The 20,469-nt window shown below is 36.9% G+C and overlaps 2 protein-coding genes across 3 annotated transcripts; one reads left to right on the forward strand and one right to left on the reverse strand.

Moving 5' to 3' along the window:
* The first annotated feature begins 6,206 nt into the window (after window positions 1–6,206).
* On the forward strand, window positions 6,207–15,680 carry LOC127622167 (stathmin-4-like). Its single transcript, XM_052096142.1, has 6 exons — window positions 6,207–6,318; window positions 8,814–8,869; window positions 14,269–14,364; window positions 14,530–14,735; window positions 14,825–15,016; window positions 15,427–15,680. Exons 2-6 carry the CDS (start codon window positions 8,857–8,859, stop codon window positions 15,484–15,486), a joined length of 567 nt encoding a protein of 188 aa, XP_051952102.1. The 5' UTR covers window positions 6,207–6,318; window positions 8,814–8,856; the 3' UTR covers window positions 15,487–15,680.
* Window positions 15,681–16,511: 831 nt separating this feature from the next.
* On the reverse strand, window positions 16,512–18,094 carry LOC127622378 (interleukin-17F-like). Of its 2 annotated transcripts, XM_052096468.1 has the most exons (3): window positions 18,009–18,094; window positions 17,229–17,440; window positions 16,512–16,965 (listed from the first exon to the last, which is right to left on the reverse strand). In XM_052096468.1, exons 1-3 carry the CDS (start codon window positions 18,021–18,023, stop codon window positions 16,725–16,727), a joined length of 468 nt encoding a protein of 155 aa, XP_051952428.1. In that variant the 5' UTR covers window positions 18,024–18,094; the 3' UTR covers window positions 16,512–16,724. The 2 variants fall into 2 exon arrangements, with proteins under 2 accessions (XP_051952428.1, XP_051952427.1); XM_052096467.1 differs by lacking the exon at window positions 18,009–18,094 and having other exon boundaries at window positions 17,229–17,800.
* Between the last annotated feature and the right edge of the window lie 2,375 nt (window positions 18,095–20,469).

The following is a 20,469-nucleotide window of genomic DNA, read 5'->3' on the forward strand; positions in this document are numbered from 1 at the left end:
CATTAACAAGTCATCTCTTGATTATACTTCATGGGTAGTTAGGCCTAATAATAAGTGAATAATGATGTGCCCCTCTAAGTCATGACATCATGCTACATTAACAAATAATTTAATACACATGCACCAGTGAAATAAAGATAAAAAATTTTTTTTAAAACATCTGTTTATTTGAAAATCCTAATCCACCAGCATATATGACAAAAAACATCATTTTAAGGGAAAATACCTTTAATGAGGGGGTAATAAGTGTCAATCTTCCACCAAGATTCTTTAAATGAACAACATCTCCTTTAAAACATATACAGACACAAACGTAATCCAAACATACTTTTTAAGATATACAAAACACTTTTAAATTATTTATTAGTTGTGTTTCATCTCTGTCTCCTGATGTCAAATCGGAAATGCTAAAAATGCTAATGTTAGCACCTAATACGTTCAAATAACAACATTAATTAAAATACTCCCCATAACGTTGTCAAAATGTATATTATAAAGACTCTGACTTCAATCCTTAATTCAGTCCAACAAAACAACCAATACCTTTAGCTTAAAAATGTCAGAATTACCATCGGAAATACTGGCAAGCAACCAGCCAACACCGAGAGAGCACCGCTTATAAGTGCCCCATCAGAAACAAACTCTCCAAATACAGTAGTTCCAGGCAGAAATTAAGCGAACTATCTGCACTTGAAAAGTTCACACAACTAATGATTGAATGTTTACATGCACAAATGTCCACGGAAAATAATAACAATAATTATATATATATATATATATGATGATGATGATCCAATCAGTATCATCATTTAGAATTTTTATTTTGAGTTCTGATGATACATAAAGTAACCATGAAAAATATTGAGAAATATATAACAAAAACAAATATTGATCCAGACAGCCTGTCAATTTCTGTTATGGATAACGAGTGTGAACTGAGTGGTAGATTGAATATGAAACGAAAGGCACAGAGAATAACATAAAATGGTTTGAGATCAAATTATTATCATTAGCCTATTATTTGTGTTTTTCCAAAATAATAATAATATAATTTTTTATTCGAGGTTGAAATACTTCACATTCTTTCTTGTTTGAGGTTGAAATACTTCACATTCTTTCATGTAATGATTTAGTTTATTCCCCAATGTTAATTAATGCATTAATTAACATGTAAGGTGACCGTTATTAATGCATGAATTACAACATGAGTCATAGTTCCAGATTAGTCCATTCATTAACCCTTGTATGTCAATTTAAAAAAGTTGCTCAGAGGTCCTTGGAGGACAAAAATGTCTGCGTCAAAAAACTGCCATAAAAATAACATATATTAATATTATTTTTCACTTTCACTGACTTTAACCAACATCAATCATGATCATAGCCACCAAATATTCATTCATTTTCAGGATTTAAATGCCAGTTGCCATGCTTAAATGCCATGATACCACTGTTGTTTTTATACTCACACACAAAATAAAAAAATGGCCCGAAAGTTGCTCAAGGGTTAACTCGTCATTTATTTATTCAGAAGTAGGTATTAATTCAGGTATTAATTCATGATTATTCATGTATTGTTATAATAAAGAGTTACCAATTCTTGTAATGAGATTACAGTTACACTCTTTTATTTATTATAAAATAAATAACCCAGCATCATTTAGAGTGTACTGACTTTCAATTAAGTTAATTACTTTACTTTACTTGGGTTACACATATTTCTAAAATATTATTATTACATTTAAAACATGAATTGCGTTAATATATAATCTGTTTATGTTTTGTGATAGCCAAAGGGAGTGCGTCCTCTAATGAGTCAATGAACAAGGAGGAAATAGAGACATTATTTTGAATTTGTTGAGCGAAAAAAACTTTTCTGTGCAAAGAGTTTTAGAAAGCAACTCAAAAGTAATTAGTAATGTGATTACTTTTTCGATGAAAAAATCAGGAAGTCAATAATCTGATTACAATTTTAAAGTAGTAATTAGGCATTTTATAGTGAATTACTTTTTCATACTGAAATTCAATATACTTTACCCATCCGCCATAGATATGTCTTCATTTGTTGGCTTTTCTCAGAAAATATTAAACAGTCTATGCCATAAATTGCTTTTAATAATGCTTTTGATAATTAATCACCATGTCATGTTATTCATTTGATGGCCCTAATTGTTTTGTTTAACCTGTACATATGCCCCCCGCGACCCTGTACACAGGATAAGCGGTTGACGATGGATGGATGGATGGAACCTGTACATATGTATATGTTTACATACTGCATGATAATGTACAAGAGATACATGCATGTTTGCCAAACAGAACTACTGTGAGCGAGAGAAAGAAGTACTGCAATCCAAGGTGGAAGATTGGTAACGTTTAGGCCTAGACTGAACATGATGATTCCCACAATCTGCAAATCTCCTGTTCGTCTGGTGTCCTGACATGATGGCGACATGAAACACAAGCTGCTGAATTATTCATCATCCTCTACCACTATCTTTCGCCCAAAACCTTTTCAATTATGTGCATACTAAGCAAAATAAGCCATTTGAAATACAAAAAACAAGGCTCATTGTTGGTGAAAATAGGCCAAAAAAGGTCAGGTATGATTTAAAGCAACATGAGAGGTTCCGTTCCATAAACAGTTCATTATTGAATGCAATTCAATTCACCCATAAACTACAAGCTTGCAGCAGTGATCCATACAAACTTAATTCCCCTGTTTGCCATTTATTGTGAGGGGCAGTGATTTTTGTGATGACATTCAGGTGTTAGGGTCACTGACAGGAGGAAAAATCTGGAAAAAGTGTTTTAAGAACATAAGAGCACATATCACATTGCATTTGGTCCCTCTACAGGGCTCTAAAAAGTTAAATAAAAAATCTATATTTTGAAAACTGATATCCGTGGAACTGGGAATAATTTTTTTTATTCTTTTTAGTCACAAAGATGATCATTATTAGAAAAATTGAGGTTAACCACTTATAAAGTAAAGCGTTTATTTGTTTTTATTGTAATGTTAGATTTAAAGGCAACTGAAACACATAGGCTAATGTTTTTGTTGGCCCCCATATTACCTTTGAGAAGTTTCCGGTCAGTTTCATTAATTCAAGCGTTGAAAACTTTGTAGCAAAGCTACCCATAGTCCAAAGCTGTCAATAATTTCCAGATGGTTGTAAATGGTGCAAGACTGTGACCATGGTAACAGCCTGAGGAGAGAGGAGAGCATCTGGCATGTCAACAAGTCCAAGAGTGGTAAAAGAGGGATGCTGGGGGGTTAATATCAAGTGGTGTAAACATTCCTTAGAGTCCCAAAATCTGCTATAGTTTGAGTATTTGAGAGCAAATTCTCTCCTCCACCACAGTCCTGAGTTTCTGTATATCTTAATGTAAAATCAAAAGAAAAGGCACATTTAGTATTCACTAAGATCCTCACATCTTAATTACAAATCTCATTGGGAATAAAATCTGTTTCCTGCCCTTTAATCTCATCTTCTCTTTCTCCATTTCTGCCTCTCCCTTTCTCTCACACTTTGTTTTTTCAATGTACACGGCTGTCCAGTCTGGTTACTCAACTTGTGTCATTTTTCTGATATGGGTTCTCAACCTAAGCACTGCAGTGAAGGGAGAAATGATGAGTAGAGTAAGTAACCGACCCAGACTGAAACAACCAGCAAAACAACTGACAAAAGCTGATTTTAGATTTTTGTCAGAGAGTATTGGACTGCCTCAATATGACAAACTGAAAACCATTTTAATTGGATTTAAAGATGTAATCCTATTGATTAAGCAGAATCAATATGTGTGTGGGTCAAGTCATCATTAGGCACAGGATGATGTCAGATTACAATGCTCATATTCACAGTTCTACATGATTGAGTGAAGACTTTCAATTTATGTCTTTTTCCCCATTGTAAAATCACGGAGCAAAACACAAGTTAATTACAAATTACAGTTAATTTGTATTCATACAAATGTACAAGTGTATTCATTCTTTGTAGTAGTTATCAGACATAGGAGATAAAGCAAAATTTGGAGAATGGTGTCATATTCAGTCTTTCTCTGAATATAATACATTTGCAGGGTGTATTTAAGTATATACCATAGTGAAAACAAAAAATAAAAAAGATCAATAATACTACTAAATGATTATGAATACTGATAATGATTAATAATACTGATCAGCATGAACATTTTGTCTACAGTGAGTCATACTTGGTATATGCATCATGTAGTAAGTAGACAACCATAAGAGGATTGAGTTTACATGTTTGTCTTAAAGATGAAATTTGTATGATCATAAATTTGCAGGTATGGGGGCGTCCTGAATATACAATGCAAACAGCAGGTGTTTTTCATACCAAAGACTATTTCAATATTTCAAGTGCATGGGCACAATGCTGATAGAGTGAGTATTGGAATCTCAGTAGCTGTCCAAAATTTTGTCTCACCTTAGTAGAATTTAATTGGGTTTCTTAGTCCCAATGGCTTCCATGCTTCCACCATGCCACCCCCAAAATCAATGCACAGACAGCGCCGGGGGATGTCTGAAAAATCACATGTGGTGCTTACAAAGCAGTCAATGGGGTCCTAATTCTAAGTGGCTTGACTTGTTGAGAGTATTCAAAATATGCAGTGGGGTCCAAAACATGCATTTGGTACTATGTCCCTCCTTGTTCTTAAATGATAACATAAGCTTGAGCATGGCAAAACCTAATGATCCATGATCTAAGAATGATTCAAAGAGCATATTAAATGTGCCTCAGTGGAAGCAAGGAAATCAGACCATTTGGATTATCTAACATGGTGAATGTCAAATTAAATATCATATCACTTAAAAAATGTGGATTAAACCACTGGAGTTGTATGGATTACATTTATGTGGCCATTGTGTGATTTTTGGATCTTAAAATGTTTCTTCAACTTCCACTATTAAAATTGCATCTCGAGAAACCTGCACTTTGTTCTACTATCTGCACCGTGTTTATCATTTTTAGTGGATGTTCGTGTTCGGTGTGAACGGCCCATTTTACTTTTGGATCCCACTCTAGAGAAAAACATCTGGCTATTCTTCACATTCAGGATATGTTCTAAAATCTCTTATTGGCTATGAAGTCATCATCTCATCTCTTATTGTGATTCTCTCTCTCTCTCTCTCTCTCTCTCTCTGTCTTACTCTATCTTTCCAGTCAATGTTTAGGTCACTAGAGTATGAGCAATGGCTGACTGAAGATCTTTCCGGTTACCAGAATAATTCAGTATTTATTGCAGTGCAGAACAGTAAAAATCCCTTTACGTGAGTACATGACTCCCTAACAGTTGCGCTAGACATACCTTCAGGCTTCCTGACACCCCTTCCTCTCTTTCTCTCCTTCTCTTGTCTTTTTGTGCTCATGTCTTTTGTGCCTTGCGGTCAGACATCTGGGTGACGTCATAAAGGTGATGTGGAGTTCTATAGCAGTAGAGAAGGGGCGTTGGTTCATTTACATAGGATCACAAATGTAACAGACATAGCCGTAGAGTATATATGAAAATATGACAGCATATCTCAGAGAACAATAGACTTCTAGTACAGCAATTGTCTTAAAAACTAAATTGTCTATACATTTTCAATACATGATGGTCATAATCATAATTGGTGGTAGGTTAGTGTTTTGTTATTGCTTTTTTTTGTTGGTATCATTGGTTGGGACATATTTGTAATTATAATGCAATAAAAAAATATAATTATAATTGCTGTAATTATTATAACTGTAATGTTGTACAATTATTGTGTTCCAGTAGCTAAACAGGAAGAGCAAGGCAGTAGCAACTATAAGGTAATTGGTTCAACTCTTAGGGAATGCACGTAATAATAAAACATTTCTAAAAATGTAGCTTAGAGAATGCATTGTAAGCAGCTTTGAAAAAAAACATCTTATGCATAAATGTATATTTTTATTTTAGTCTAATAGCATTCAATACTGTCTCAGGCCTCTTCAAGAAGCCCAGACAAACTCTTTTGTCAGAGTGCCTCTTTTTGTCATCTGTGCATTAGGCAGCACCCATCTTATATTTTGCATGGACACCTGCAGCAAGGCACAAAGAGTTAACATCCCCTGTCCTTCTCTCTGATGGAGAGATGCTGGCCCACCACGCTCTGCCACTCACCTCGTCCAATGGCTGCCCTGGAAGGTGATGTCATGCAGTAGGAGGGGTAGTGCTGCTGATGCTCCTAAGCTCTTGTATCCGAGGAGCAGCAGACACGGTGCAAAAGAGAGGAAGGCAAAAAGAAGGACATCAGAGGGGGAGATAGGGACAACACCTCATCAAGGAGAGAAGGTAAGTGTCGGCACCACAAAATCAAATGAGTTGAGATGGACTGAATGAGATCTGATACTTTGATAAATACAAGTCAAATTGCATTTATAAAAAGGTTACCTTTGGCATAAGGATTGAATGTGCCACACCAAACATCTAGTGGGAACTCCGTGTTCTTACAGCATGCTGTGTCTGCCATCAGTAATGCATGCAATGCAACTTTTGTATGCATGAAAACAGGAAGGATTCACAAAAGTGTTTGTTTCTATTGTATAGTCATGCGCTGATGTCTTAAAAGATTACATTATTCAGGAGTGCATCAGTAAGATTATGTCATACCAGGATACCAAGGTGGGAGTCAGTAAACAACCGCTAACAAACACATACAGATTGATTTTGTCTCTTGTTATACTCTGTTTTATTGTGCGTGTTCTTTTTTATTTCTTTATTTCTTATTATCTGTATTTCTAAAGCCATCTGAGAAGAAATCAATGCTTTTATCCTGACATTATGTACTGTATATATACCATTTCGGGCAACCGTTCAGCATTATGTAATGGGTCTCATCAATGTGAATGAATGCTTTTATTTTGTAATAGTGATGTTTTAATATAGTGCCAAAGATTATGATATAAATGCAATAAAGATCTACTATGATATGATCAGTTTGACATTGTTTACCTCTATTACAACCGACAAAGCGTAAATAAACAACTACTGTATATATGCGTTAAATGGTAATTTATCTAAATGCAAGATTTTCTGTGTAATTATAGAGAGAAGTGAATGTGTGTGAGTTTACGTGAGCAGGGGAGGGCAATGCTTCAGTCACAGTAGTGTCTCTCTATGTGGGTACATAATTGTTCATAATTATATGGTGAAACAGGCATAGACCAGGTGACCACCCAGACGACCATTTCTTTTGGCTATAAGTTTGTCATGTTGCACAAGTCTAACAATGCATCACACTGCCCTTTCATTGAGCTCTTATATGTGCTGTCAAATGTCATCTAGGCAGATCTCATATGGGGTATTAAAGAACATGCCCTTTGATTTTAAAACCTATTCAAAATAAAATGTATTCTAGATATTTGGGTAGATGTGTATTCATGTTTATATGACTATTCTTAGTTGCTTTGTTGAATGGTGGCAAGTGACATCTTTAGACACACTGATGGCAGAGTAACAATACAGATATTGTGTGTGACACTCCCTGGTGCTCCTCATCTGAATTCACGCTGCTCTCTCTCCAAGTGTCCCTAAACATTACAATACAACCAGTGCCCCTCAGACACGTCTCATTTCCATGGATCTGCATTTCAAATATTTTAAGAAACTATGAGAATTAACATTTCATTAGATTTCATTTCTATCCCAGCAATGTTTCTGATATTTTAGAACATTTAATTTCCTTGAGTTGAGGAGAGATTGGTTTGCGCAGCTTCTACTAATCAAAATAAATATAATATTTATAGCCAATTTAAAAGTAGGCAGAGGCAGGAAACAGGATGGGAAAAAGTGGGAATCGAACCCGGGTCATGCACTGTAAAAAAAAATCCTGTTAAATTTACAATAAAAAACTGGCAGCTGTGGTTCATAGAAATTCTCTGTAAAAAAATATGTTTACCACGCTTCAGGCTTTATGGTATGTAATTTTGATGCCTGTATATTTTGCGGTGTATTACCGTTTATGTTATTAAATTATATAAACTTAATACTTTAACTACTTCTGAAACTGTCAAAATCTGCTTTTTAATTTATAATGTATTGTTTCTCACCATAGTATTTACAGAAATGTACATGATGACATGAAGTTCATCAATAGTGGCCTTTCCCAGAGCAATGACCAATAACAATGCAGAGACAGTGCTCAGTGTAACACACAAACACTAAACACCATCAGGGTAACACATGTGAAATTAAAATAATGCAATAAACATTAACTAAACTATATCAAATATAACCCCAGTTATAAGTTATATTAAAAATGAGAAGAAATAACTATTCCCATAAAATATATTGATATGTGTTGGGTAACGTAAGGAATACTGGTAATTGTTTTTTTAACTGTAATTTTAACAATAATTTATTATAAAAAGTACATGTACTCGCTTGTTAAACATAATATCCATTTTTACATTTAAAATATTTTATTTTTACAACATTTACAACTTTTTCAATATATTATAATTTTTACCATAAATGTTAAGGTATCTGCCCATTTACCAATTAGTGTTTTTTTTACTGTAGCAATTTTGCAGTCTTTTACCATTACAATTTGTTTTACAGTGTGTGCATGCAAAAGCACATCCACACCATGACACATTACGCCACTGCAGCTACACTTGAGGGTGCAGTTTGTCTTCAATTTGTTTCCACCAGACTATTTGAGCGCAAATAGTCACTCTGTTAAAGGTATAAAGTGAACCCCTGTGACCAGTGAACTGAATAACACAGTCTCTCTCTCTCTCTCTCTCTCTCTCTCTCTCTCTATCTCTATCTCTCTCTCTCAACAGGACAGATTGAAAGGTTGTGGACTTCACACAATAAAGAATAAACATGATCTTGGCAGGTAGGCTACAAAAGTCCAACTGACAGTCCCTAAATGCTGTTGTGATTTTTTGCTGCACAAATGAGAGTAAGAATTGTTTCCAAAAGGATTTCTCAAACACTAACCCACCCGTCTTCTATCGTTTTAGCCAAGCATGTACTCCCGTGACAAAATTACGCCATTGTTTAGATTAGCAGAGAGCCGCCGCCAAGTTCCCTTATGACTTCAGTCCACTTGACATTGCGTTTACTATGCATATTGGGAGTGCATTCATACACAACCTATTTGAAACCTCTCTACAATAACGGCAATATTCTAATATTGGCTATGGTGTTTGAGCCCGCCTGTTTAGGCGTGAAACTGACTGCTCGTTTCAGCGCGAACTGACCGCTAAAAAACAGGTGCACAAACCCCATTTCCTCAGAATTTCTTCCCTCAAGACAGCGATTACCTCTTGTCTCGAAGCCCTCTACCTTCGCTGTCGATACACATGAGTCAGCGGACGGAATCTTCATGGCAGCGAGAAGACTCTCCGCTCCCCTGCAGTGCTCCGGCGAACATCACTCCGCCTCGCCACTTGCTGCTTCGCTGGTGAACGGACCTCAGCATCCTAAATTCTCTGCAGCGCGTCGGCAGGTTTAGAGTATCCTTTTAAAGCAAAATTGTACTTGTGTGTTATAAATATATTATATAAGTTCTATAAATATAAATCTATATTTATATTTATATATCTAGAAGAGCCACTTACGTGTTCGTGTCTTTTTCAAGATGTCGTTCCGTAAGTGTTCCTCGTGCGAGAGACACATCCCGCCATCAGAGAAGCATGAGAGCTGCATTTTCTGTCTGGGCTGTGCCCACGCAGAGTCAGCTCTCATGGAGAAAGATTGTCCACACTGTGAGGGAAAGGGATATTGTTGTTCATAATGTTGTTTCTGTGACTTGCACTCAAATAAATGCAATAAAAAATGCAATAAGTGTAAAAAGAATACAGCATTCGTTGCAAATGCACGAGATGCTCACACATTCTCAATAAAGAGCCCCCTTTTTCCTCTTCAAAGTACACACACTATGCACAACTGCTTCCCTATAGTGAGCGTCGCATCATATCATACGGTGAGCAAAACAAATTGCAATCTGTCCCATTACGTGGATGTGTTGCGAGCCCTAACGGGTATTTCAGAATGGGTGCGAAAACTATCGAACATGGTTATATGTTTTAAAAAATTTTGAGACACTTTTTGCACACTGGCCACCCCGTTTCAACTGTGTTCTGTCTTCCACGGTTTCGTCCGATGATGCGCCAGTGTTACGAACCGAAATACACCTCTCATCATGAAAAACGCAATAGAGATTGTGCCAAATTTTGAAGCACAAAAATAGTTTCACAGCCATTATTTTCTTGTTCCAAAGAAGGACGGCGGGCTTCGGCCAATCCTGGATCTGAGACATTTAAATTGCGCACTTATAAAGCGCCTATTGAAAATGATTACTCAGAAAAGGATCTTATCGCATGTATGCCCACACGATTGGTTTGCGTTGATAGATCTGAAGAATGCGTACTTACATATCCAAATTGTACGACATCACAAGATGTTTTTGAGATTCGCGTTCGAGGGAACAGTGTATCAATTCAGAGTACTGCCCTTTGGACTTCTTTGGCTCCTCGTACATTCACAAAGTGCATTGATGCGGTTCTTGCCTCTCTGAGACTGAGCGGCATGCGCATCTTGAACTACTTCTACAATTGGCTGTTACTGTCAGAATCAGAGGCTTTGTTATGCCAGCACAGTTTTACTGCTTCAACCATTTTACAGTGTCCATATTAGTTCAAATTGGGGAGAACATTTCCACTGAAACTTGTTTCAGAAGCATTGGAATTTGTTGTGGCGTCATTCCATTAGGTCTCTTACACATGAGACCTCTTCGGTGCTGGCTGAAGCGCTGTGTGCTGCGAAGTGCTTAGTACCAATGACTTATATCCACCCGCTGTTTAGCACCACGGACAGCTCCTCCTTTTACCAGTGAGGTGTCGCTTGGGCAAGTGTGACGCAGTGCCTAATGCCATCGGCTGTATTTCTAGCCTTAAAGGCTTTTCAGTCAGAAATATCAAATTGTCAAATTCGCTCAGACAACATGACAGTTGTGGCATATATAAACCGCCAAGGCGGAATTCAGGAGACTTCACCCTCAAACTGTATTGAGGATTTGGGAAATATATGGCAAAGCAGATATAGATATATTTGCCTCAGTGGAGAATACCCACTGCCCCCTCTGATACTTGAAGTCCCAAGTTGTCAGGCAGGAAGTGGTGACCACGGATGCTTCCAACGCAGGTTGGAGGGGCGGTGTGCAATGGACGCCCAACTTTTGGCACCTGGACAGGTGTGAAGAGGGTGTTGCACATCAACTGCTTAGAGCTATTGGCTGTAATTCTAGTTTTAAAAGCTTTCAGTCAGAAATAGTGAGCTGTCATGTCCTGGTTTGCTCAGTCAACATGACAGTTGTGGCATATATAAGGCGGAATTCATTCACCGCCACTGTCGAGAATGATGCGTCACCCCCTCCTATGGAGCGAGCATCATCTCTCCCTGAGAGTGACATATGTTCCAAGCTGCTTGAATTACGGTGCAGGTCTACTGTCTCGCTAAGGGGTGATATCGGGTGAATGGAGACTTCATCCTCAAACTATACTGAGGATTTGGGAAATATTCTGCAAAGCAGAAATCAATATATTTGCCTCAGTGGAGAATGACCACTGTCCCCTCTGTTATGCGAAGTCCCAAGCCCTGCTGTGAAGGGATGCAATGGCACACAAATGGCCGGTGAAAAACAAATATGCATTTCCTCTGGTATGCCTGATCCACTCTGCCATATGCAAAGTCCGAGAGGACAAGGAAACGGTTCTATTAGTTGCACCGAAATGGCCAACCAGCCATGGTTTCCGGAAATGATGGAGATGCTGTACAGCTCACCATGGGAAATACCACTGAGGAGGGATCTCCTCTCTCAGGCGCAATGCACAATCTGGCATCCCCGGCCCCAGCTGTGGAACCTGCATGTGTGGCCCCTGAACGGAGCGTACTACATGCACCAGAACTGACGTTTTCAGTCATGAACACCATATTACAAGCCAGAGCACCATCCACTAGACGCCTCTATGCACTAAAATGGAAGGTGTTCACGGATTGGTGTCTCTCACACAGCAACGACCCAGTAAACTGCCCCATAGTTCCATAATATTTCTTCAAGAGCGATTAGATGCAGGAGTCACCCCATCAACGCTCAAAATGTATGTGGCAACTATATCTGCGTATCACGCATATGAAACCAGTGCCTCTATAGGAAAGCATTATTTAATCATAAAGTTCCTTAAAGGAGCAAGACGATTAAACCCACCTCGGCACGCTACAGTCTTGGGACATAACTTTAGTCCTAAAAGCTCTCGCAGGGCGCCCTTTCGAGCCTTTGAACTCTGTTGATTTGCGTATGCTCTCTATGAAGACTGCACAACTGCTGGCTCTAGCCTCAGTAAAACGGGTCAGTGACTTACATGCATTATTAGTCGACAATTCTTGTCTGGAATTTGGGCCAGGTCTTTCAAGAGCCACTGTCAAATCCAGGAAAGGCTATGTACCCAAGGTCCTGACCACACCCTTCAAAGCACAGATGGTTCACTATATATATATATATATATATATATATATATATATATATATATTCAAATATTTAAAATGCATTACATTCTTGTGGCAGAAGAGTTAATCACTGATAAGACAATACAAAAAACGGCTTTAGAATACAATGTAATGTTTACTACCATATTATTGAACATAAGCCAATCATTGGCATACAGTTCACAGCAATCCATTTCGCAAGTGAATTTGTCAATCAGTTCGAGATTTATTATGAGGGCTTGTTTAAGGACCCATCAATTTCAACAAGCACCAGATATGCTTGTGTAGCGTCTCGGGTGCTTTGCGCCATAAACATAATTTTTTTAGGTCACTGTGTCAAGTTAAATTTAGTTTAATACTTAGAAAACATCTTGAGATCCCTTAGTTCAAATTTGCTCTCCATCAAGTGTTTGTAATGCAAGAATGTGACGTCTTTGTGTTCTTCTGTCTGCTGAAGTGTTGTTTTGTTCACAGTATAAACTGCATGCTGCCACACAACATTTCAATTACTGCCCTCTGGAGTAAACAGGTGGTACTACAAGCTTGCATTGTTGCGATGTTCTGCATTAATTTTTTAACATGTTATTTTTAATACAATTAATCGCACTGAATTAAAGTGTTAAAATCAACAGCCCAAATATATATATACTTATGCCCCCTATTTAAGGACACATTTACACAACCACCTGCAATCAGGTTGTTATAACATTTACATTTGGCAGAGGCTTTTATCCAAAGCAACTTACAGTGCACTTATTACAGGGACAATCCCCCCCGGAACAACCTGGAGTTAGGTGCCTTGCTCAAAGGTCGAACAAACGACCTTCTGAATAAGTTATGTGCTTTAGCCCACTACGCCACCACCAGCACTTCATTAGTGATGGGATTCTGTTCCCAATATGCGTTGGTAAACGCAATGTCAAGTGGACTGAAGTCGTAAGGGAACGTCTCGGTTACGTACCTAACAATTAATCAGGGTTAAATTATTGTCCAGAGGTCTGAAACAGCGCGAAACAGTGTCACGTGGTTCTGTTACTTTTCTAAGCGCTGGCCAGGATTGGACAATCACAGTTATTTATTGTTACTAGAAGTTTACTGGAGTTTAAAAATTATTTATAGATACTGCTGAGGCGGATTTCCATTCACAGGAACGAATTCTTGCAATTATTCGTTTTTAATAAAAAGATCTATACAGTGTATAAATGTCTCCAGCAGTTTGTCCTGCAGTAGTATCAATTGTATTCTCTTTTTTTTTATTTGTATGTATGTATTGAAAGTATATAGGCATCATTTAAATGTTTAGCGTATTGATGTAACACAAAGCATGCATAAATGCATAACAGAACAATGTTGGTATTGTAACAAAGTTTATTCATTCACATCCTTTTTCAATTAAGTGTAACTTTTAATTTAGTATTTGTAGTATTTTTAAATAAACCTTTTTTTTTCGTGAAATAAAGTCGAAAGACAATGCAGTTGATATTGTATATTTTATTTCATAAAGTTTTAAATTTTAATCATTTTCTGTTACATTGAGGGGGTGAAAATTGTTCGTGACCAAAAGAAAATGAGAACCACTGTTTTAGGAGATGATTTGAGTGATATTTGTGAGTCAGTATGGACAATTTATGTGTAATGTTTTTTTAATCGCTTACAGCAGCTTTTAACTGATTTAATTTTTTTTTTTTTTTTTTTTTGAGAAGATGCAGAGCGGCCTAACTTTTGTCATATTCATATATCTCTCAGCATATCGAGATAAGGTGAAGGAGCTCCCTCTAGTGTCACTTCTATGCTCCTGCATAAACGTAAACCCTGCAGACAGTCCCACATACAAGGCTGAGGGTAAATAAAACATTATTTTATAGACACTTTCCTTACATATCTTCAGTTCTAAACAGGTACTACAGCAATGCAATGATATTTCTTGCTTATAGTTAATCGGAGGCATAAATACAATGAACATTGCCACCTACTCTCAGTTAAACCAACATGTGATCTTTTTGAAAGATGCTGTGGATCTCAACTGGTGTGTGATCAAAGATATGGAGGTCATTGAGCTGAACAAGCGAACCTCGGGCCAGGCATTTGAGGTAATCCTGAAGCCACCCTCATTTGAGGGTGTCCCAGACCTCAACACATCCATGCCCCAACGAAAGGACCCCTCTCTGGAGGAGATCCAGAAGAAGTTGGAAGCAGCAGAGGAGAGGCGGAAGGTTAGAATTTGCACTCAAATACACAAACAATCATGTTGGCCTGACTTGATCCAAGGAGTTTTATCTCTGGACTGTTTTCCTCTCTCCAGTGTCAGGAGGCTGAGATGTTAAAGCATCTCGCTGAGAAGAGAGAGCATGAGAGAGAGGTCATCCAGAAGGCATTTGAGGAGAACAACAACTTCATCAAGAATGCTAAAGAGAGGCTGGAGCAAAAGATGGAGGTCATCAAAGAGAACCGTGAGGCTCTGTTTGCAGCCATGCTGAAAAGACTACAGGAAATGGTACACACAAATGGAAATTCATGATAGCAGTGAGAAGTAGTAAAGAATTATAGATGAGATGGACTTTTTTTAAACACAACTGTTGCAAAGTATGTATAATTATTACAGAATGTTTGGTGGTGCATCAGCCAGACCAGCAACAACCAGCACAGACTTGGTTGGACCAGCAGAGAAATTAGATTTTTACCATTTCCAAAAATTTCAAACTTAAAATGTTTAAATGTAAAACCCAAACACACTATTTGGGATCCTTGCCTTTAATGCAAATTTGCTAAATTTAGAATCAGTATTAATATTGCATTCGAATGGGGTGGATTGTTCCAACTCTTTGTTTATGCTGCTTTATTTTGCTTTCCTCAGGCACACTAACACATGTATGAATGGCAAAATTTTCTTTTGTGTCTATTTAGGACAAACACGCAGAGGAGGTGAGGAAGAACAAAGAGCTGAAAGAGGAGGCCTGCCGGTAGAGGAGTGCCTGCTGCACAGGACCACTTCCTGTGGCACAGGCTAGTCATGGGGACAAGAAATATGGTGACAAAACTGGAGAAGAGAAAAAACGAAGCAAATGGTAGCCAATACATCTCAATAGTGGGGACTTATTGGGCAATGATAAACACAATTTGCAACACTCTAAGCTTTTGTAGGGTTTAACAACATCAAAACGACTTAATGTTATTTTTAAAAAATTATATATATATATATATATATATATATATATATATATATATATATATATATATATATATATATTATAATTTCACAGAACCTCAGGCATGCATATTATTGCCTAATCATCATTATTAAGTGATGCATCCATAATCCAGGGAAATTAAATTTCCTGCTATGATGAAATGAAGTGACAATGTAAATATTAGTTTAGAACATTCTAGATGCCAATAAATTTGATACCTCATACCCTCTCATGGAGAACAATTGGAGCACCATGACAATTTAAGCACAAATTAAAAGCACATTAAGCTTTGTCATTTATTATGTTTGTATCATGTAACTTTAAAACACATAATGGCATCTCAGAAACAAATAGAGAATGTACTCAGGTGTTAAGAGAATGACTTACAACTAAATATACTGATTGGAAGATGTAAGAATTCTGAATGTTCAGCTTTATGAATGGTGCACTTTGCTTGGCATGTCACTTAGCTTTCTTCTAGACATTGGTCTTCATTTATATGACTTATTCTATACAAAGTAAAAGGAGTTTGTTTTGGTGATGTTGGCTGCAAATTAAAAAAAAAAAAGTTTTATTGTTTGCAATAGAAATTGACGTTAATTGACCAGATCGTTTGATAAAATGGAACTTACTTGCTCTATGTGTTTGTAATGCCCAGATGACTAAATTCTGTGATTTTGCAAAGTCAATAAATGCTTCTCTTCACTAAAAACAGATTATTTAATGTCTAATTCATTTGAGGTTTGTACTGAAACTAACAATGTAAAGGCAATACTAAACAAGCAACAATCAGAAAGAAGTTTGAGGACTATTGTGAGCAGCATTTGTAAACTGCTTCAGATAAAGATGTTCTCAAGAAACATGGATAAAGCAAGGACCATGAATGCAGTTTAATCAAGGGAATATTATAATAAATACAAAGATGATCAAAGTAATGCTTCAGAAGATTAATGTAAAGGCAGATTAATACAAGAATCTAACAGTAAAAAAAAAATTATGGAGTGAAGTATAAGACTATATCTGACGCACAACAACAGGTAAAACACATGTACAGCCCACACTGATGATTTTACTTTCCAGTTTAAGGGAGTACTGCTTCTTTGTGCCCTTCTCTCTCCTCAAGACGTGGATCTGGTAGAATATAGGTTTAGACTCCAGTCCTAAGTCTTCCTCCCCATTTTCATTTAAACAGCCTCTTTTTTCACATTTTGCCTCAGAAATTGCCATTGGGATTCGTGAATCATCACAGGAAATTCTAAATTGAAAGAGAGAACAACAAAGAAAGTAACATTAATACAACCAAACAGAACAGCATTGTTTTGCTCTTGTTTTGAATTACAATGTCATGGTTTTATTAGAAATAGCAAAAAAAAAAAAAATGGCATTATTTACACATTAGGAACACTTCTTGATTAAGTTGCTTCCATAGATCTTTCATGCACAACAACAACACATGTTATTTCAAATAAAAACTGACAAACATACTGTATACAGTGATTTATCTGAATAAAAACTCACTCATATGTCCATGGTGACAAAGACCTGCTTGGAGATGGGGAGGCAAAAGATGACATGTTTAGAGTTGGATCCAGGATGATCCTATGTTCTTTCTTTAGGCGTCTGCCCAAATCATTGGATTTTCCTTTTCCCTTTTTAAATCTTCTCCCAGAAGAACCATCTACATCATGTAAAAAGGCAAGCAAGTACAGCAGCAGCACAGCTCTGAAAACCTGAAGCAATTGAGACATTAGAGGATTGCAGCATGTTGCAAGAACTTTTCTGGCTAATATTCTACATTTGCCCTGTAAACCCTTAACATTTGCGAGCTCAAAAGCATCTGAATCAACAACAACAACTAACAGCTAACTCTGCAAAATTCTCTTCTGCAAATCAAATGTCACTTCCAACAACTAAAGTAGTAGTAAACCATCTGTAAACATGGTGCCCACACTTTTAGACCAATTAACAGTTTATAGAAATATTTTATAGAAAGTGCACTCACAAAGAGACAGTTAAATATTTTACAGCTCAGCATAACATTCCTGGCAAATAGTTCCATGATTTTATTGATTAGATAAGATTATGATAAGACTTTTCCATGCCTGGAAATCACAATTTTAAATTACCTGATATTTCCAGGTTTTCATGGCCGTGGGAACCCTATGTAAACCAACCAGTTTATTACAACATTTCTTGCTAAAGCTCCTCTCAAATGAAGAATAACTTTATTGAGATAAACTAGTCACTGGAACAAAAGAAGAGAGCTTAATTAATTAGTATTGGATTCGACAAACTCACCGATTGGATCTGCATCTTCAGAGTACAAATACCAGTGCCCTGGTTGCTCTTCAAAGTTGATCTGAAGCACTTTACAGCCCACGCAGGACAGCAAGTGTTTGAGAGCCTTGCTTATAATCTGCTGCTGTTTATATAGGCTAGTGAAGCAATTTTGTACTTCCTGCTTTTGACTCATTTCTGAGAAAATGTCGCCCATATGATATAAAATGAACTAACACAAATGCATGTTAATAATCCTGATTGTGGACATCCCCCACAAGAAAATATAGCAAAGTCTCAGATGTCTGTTGGATTCAAAGATCTGAGCTAACAGTAGAGTTGTGTAAACTCTAACAACAGTATCCATTTTGCCTATTGAGACAGTTTCAGTCCCCATTCAATTCGACATTGATTTTTGTGTTCCACTGAAAAAACAGTCATATGAAAAGTCATATGAGTTAGTTAGGAATATACAGTTTTTATACAGACCAAATCTATCCTTATTGTAATCACTTTAAAGTATAATTTAGCACAATGGTAACACTCTACCGCCATCGTTTTTTATGGTATCAGAGCACTTGAAGTGTTACAGTTAATTGGCAAATCATTGTTATATTTGTGCGTAGTATGCAATGAAACCAATGTAGTGTATTAATAAACCCACTGATACTTGTAGCACTGCAGCACTCAGGAGTTACATTATGAGTTCTGACACATTCAATAAAGGTATTATGTCACTCCAATGTATTAACCAAAACTCCCAAAAGCAGCTACAGCCAAATTCTTTAACATGAAACATTCTCACACTCTAAATTCAATTTAGGTCACTAAACTGCTGATTTGGTTCTTAAAACACTGCAAGTTCCAACAGCCAACAGAAAGCACAACCACAAGCATATGATAGCATCTTCTGAGTCATTCTTTGAAATTACAGCACAAGCAGACAAGGTAACGCAATGGTGTGTTAAAGGTTGTATTGTATAAGATAGAAATACCTGCATGAAATATTGTCTCATGGTAAATGTAGAGCTCCACAGTGGGTTTATACCATATATGGACATCAGACATACCATAATAAGAATAATGAATATGATGTATCTGTCATATTGCACGTTTTGCCGCTTTAGGGGGTTTCAGTCAAAGAAAAACATTTGAAAAAATACTATTTTTTGGAGCATCTTATTGCGAAGCATGTATCTAAAAGATTGTGACAGCCAGTTCTAAAAAGCTGGGATGCTAGTGTCTTGAAGCATGTACATGCTTGATTAGAAAAGTGCATAAATGATCAGCTGCACTTAGCTATTTTTTTTTTTTTTTTTTTTTTGCATCATTTGCTCTGCATGTGGCATCAATGAAACAATCCAGTCATAATGGTTCAGACAGACTCTGTCCATGCAAGACTGAAAGGGTAACGAGGGCAGAGAGTAGCTATAATGACTGTGGATGTCTAAACCAAACCTAAAGTTTGAGGTTCATGTGGCTTTCTGGTGTTACGCAATGTAGCATAGATTTATGTTTCATAAAAGTTTGAACTTTTGTCCATTTGTTCACTGTTAGGCTAAATGGCCTTTGGATATTTAAAAAAAAAAAAAACACATTATTGACAGACTGAAGTCAAACACGTGAGCACCATAATGTGCTTTGCAAAACTCAGTAGCCTAAATGTTTTGTCAAAATGGGGTTGTGACTGGTGGTTTTGGTCTCATTAAAGCAGTGTTTCAGTTTTCGCAGTAAGTACTGCACCATCAGTAGAATCAAGTAACCCTTCATCAACACAAAACCAAACATGTTTAATAAAAGCTAAATACCATTTATATATAATCATCATCAACAACAACAAAAACAAGCCAAATGATGCGTGAAATGCACAATTAGCTTGGTACAGTGTGAAATATTAATTTTACAAATTTTATTTTATCATTAGTATTTCAGCATTTGGTAGACAATATATTGACATGTATAAATATGTAGGCCAAACTATACACACTCACTGAGTACTTTATTAGTAACACTATGGTCCAAATTAATTTCCCGCTGTGGTCATCTGCTGTTGTAGACCATCAGAGTGGTTATCTGAATTACCGTAGACTTTCTGTCAGCTCGAACCAGTCTGGCCATTCTCAGTGTAGCCTACCTCACATCAGTCCGCAGAACTGCTGCTCAAGTCTGGATGGTTTTTTCCACGCACCATTCTGAGTAAACTCTAGAGACTGTTGTGTGCGAAAATCCCAGGAGTTACAGAAATATTCAAACCAGCCCATCTGGCACCAACAATCATGCCATGGTTGAAATCACCGGGATCACATTTTCTCCCTATACTGTTGGTTGATGTAAAAATGAACTTAAGCTCCTGACCCATATCTGCATGATTTTATACATTGCAATGCTGCCACGCGATTGGCTGATTAGATAATCACATGAATAAGCATGTGTACAGGTGTTTCTAATAAAGTGCTTAGTGTAAATTGAACATTAAGTACAC

Source organism: Xyrauchen texanus, chromosome 28 (assembly GCF_025860055.1).
Source record: "Xyrauchen texanus isolate HMW12.3.18 chromosome 28, RBS_HiC_50CHRs, whole genome shotgun sequence".
In the NCBI taxonomy this organism is placed as follows: Eukaryota; Metazoa; Chordata; class Actinopteri; order Cypriniformes; family Catostomidae; genus Xyrauchen; species Xyrauchen texanus.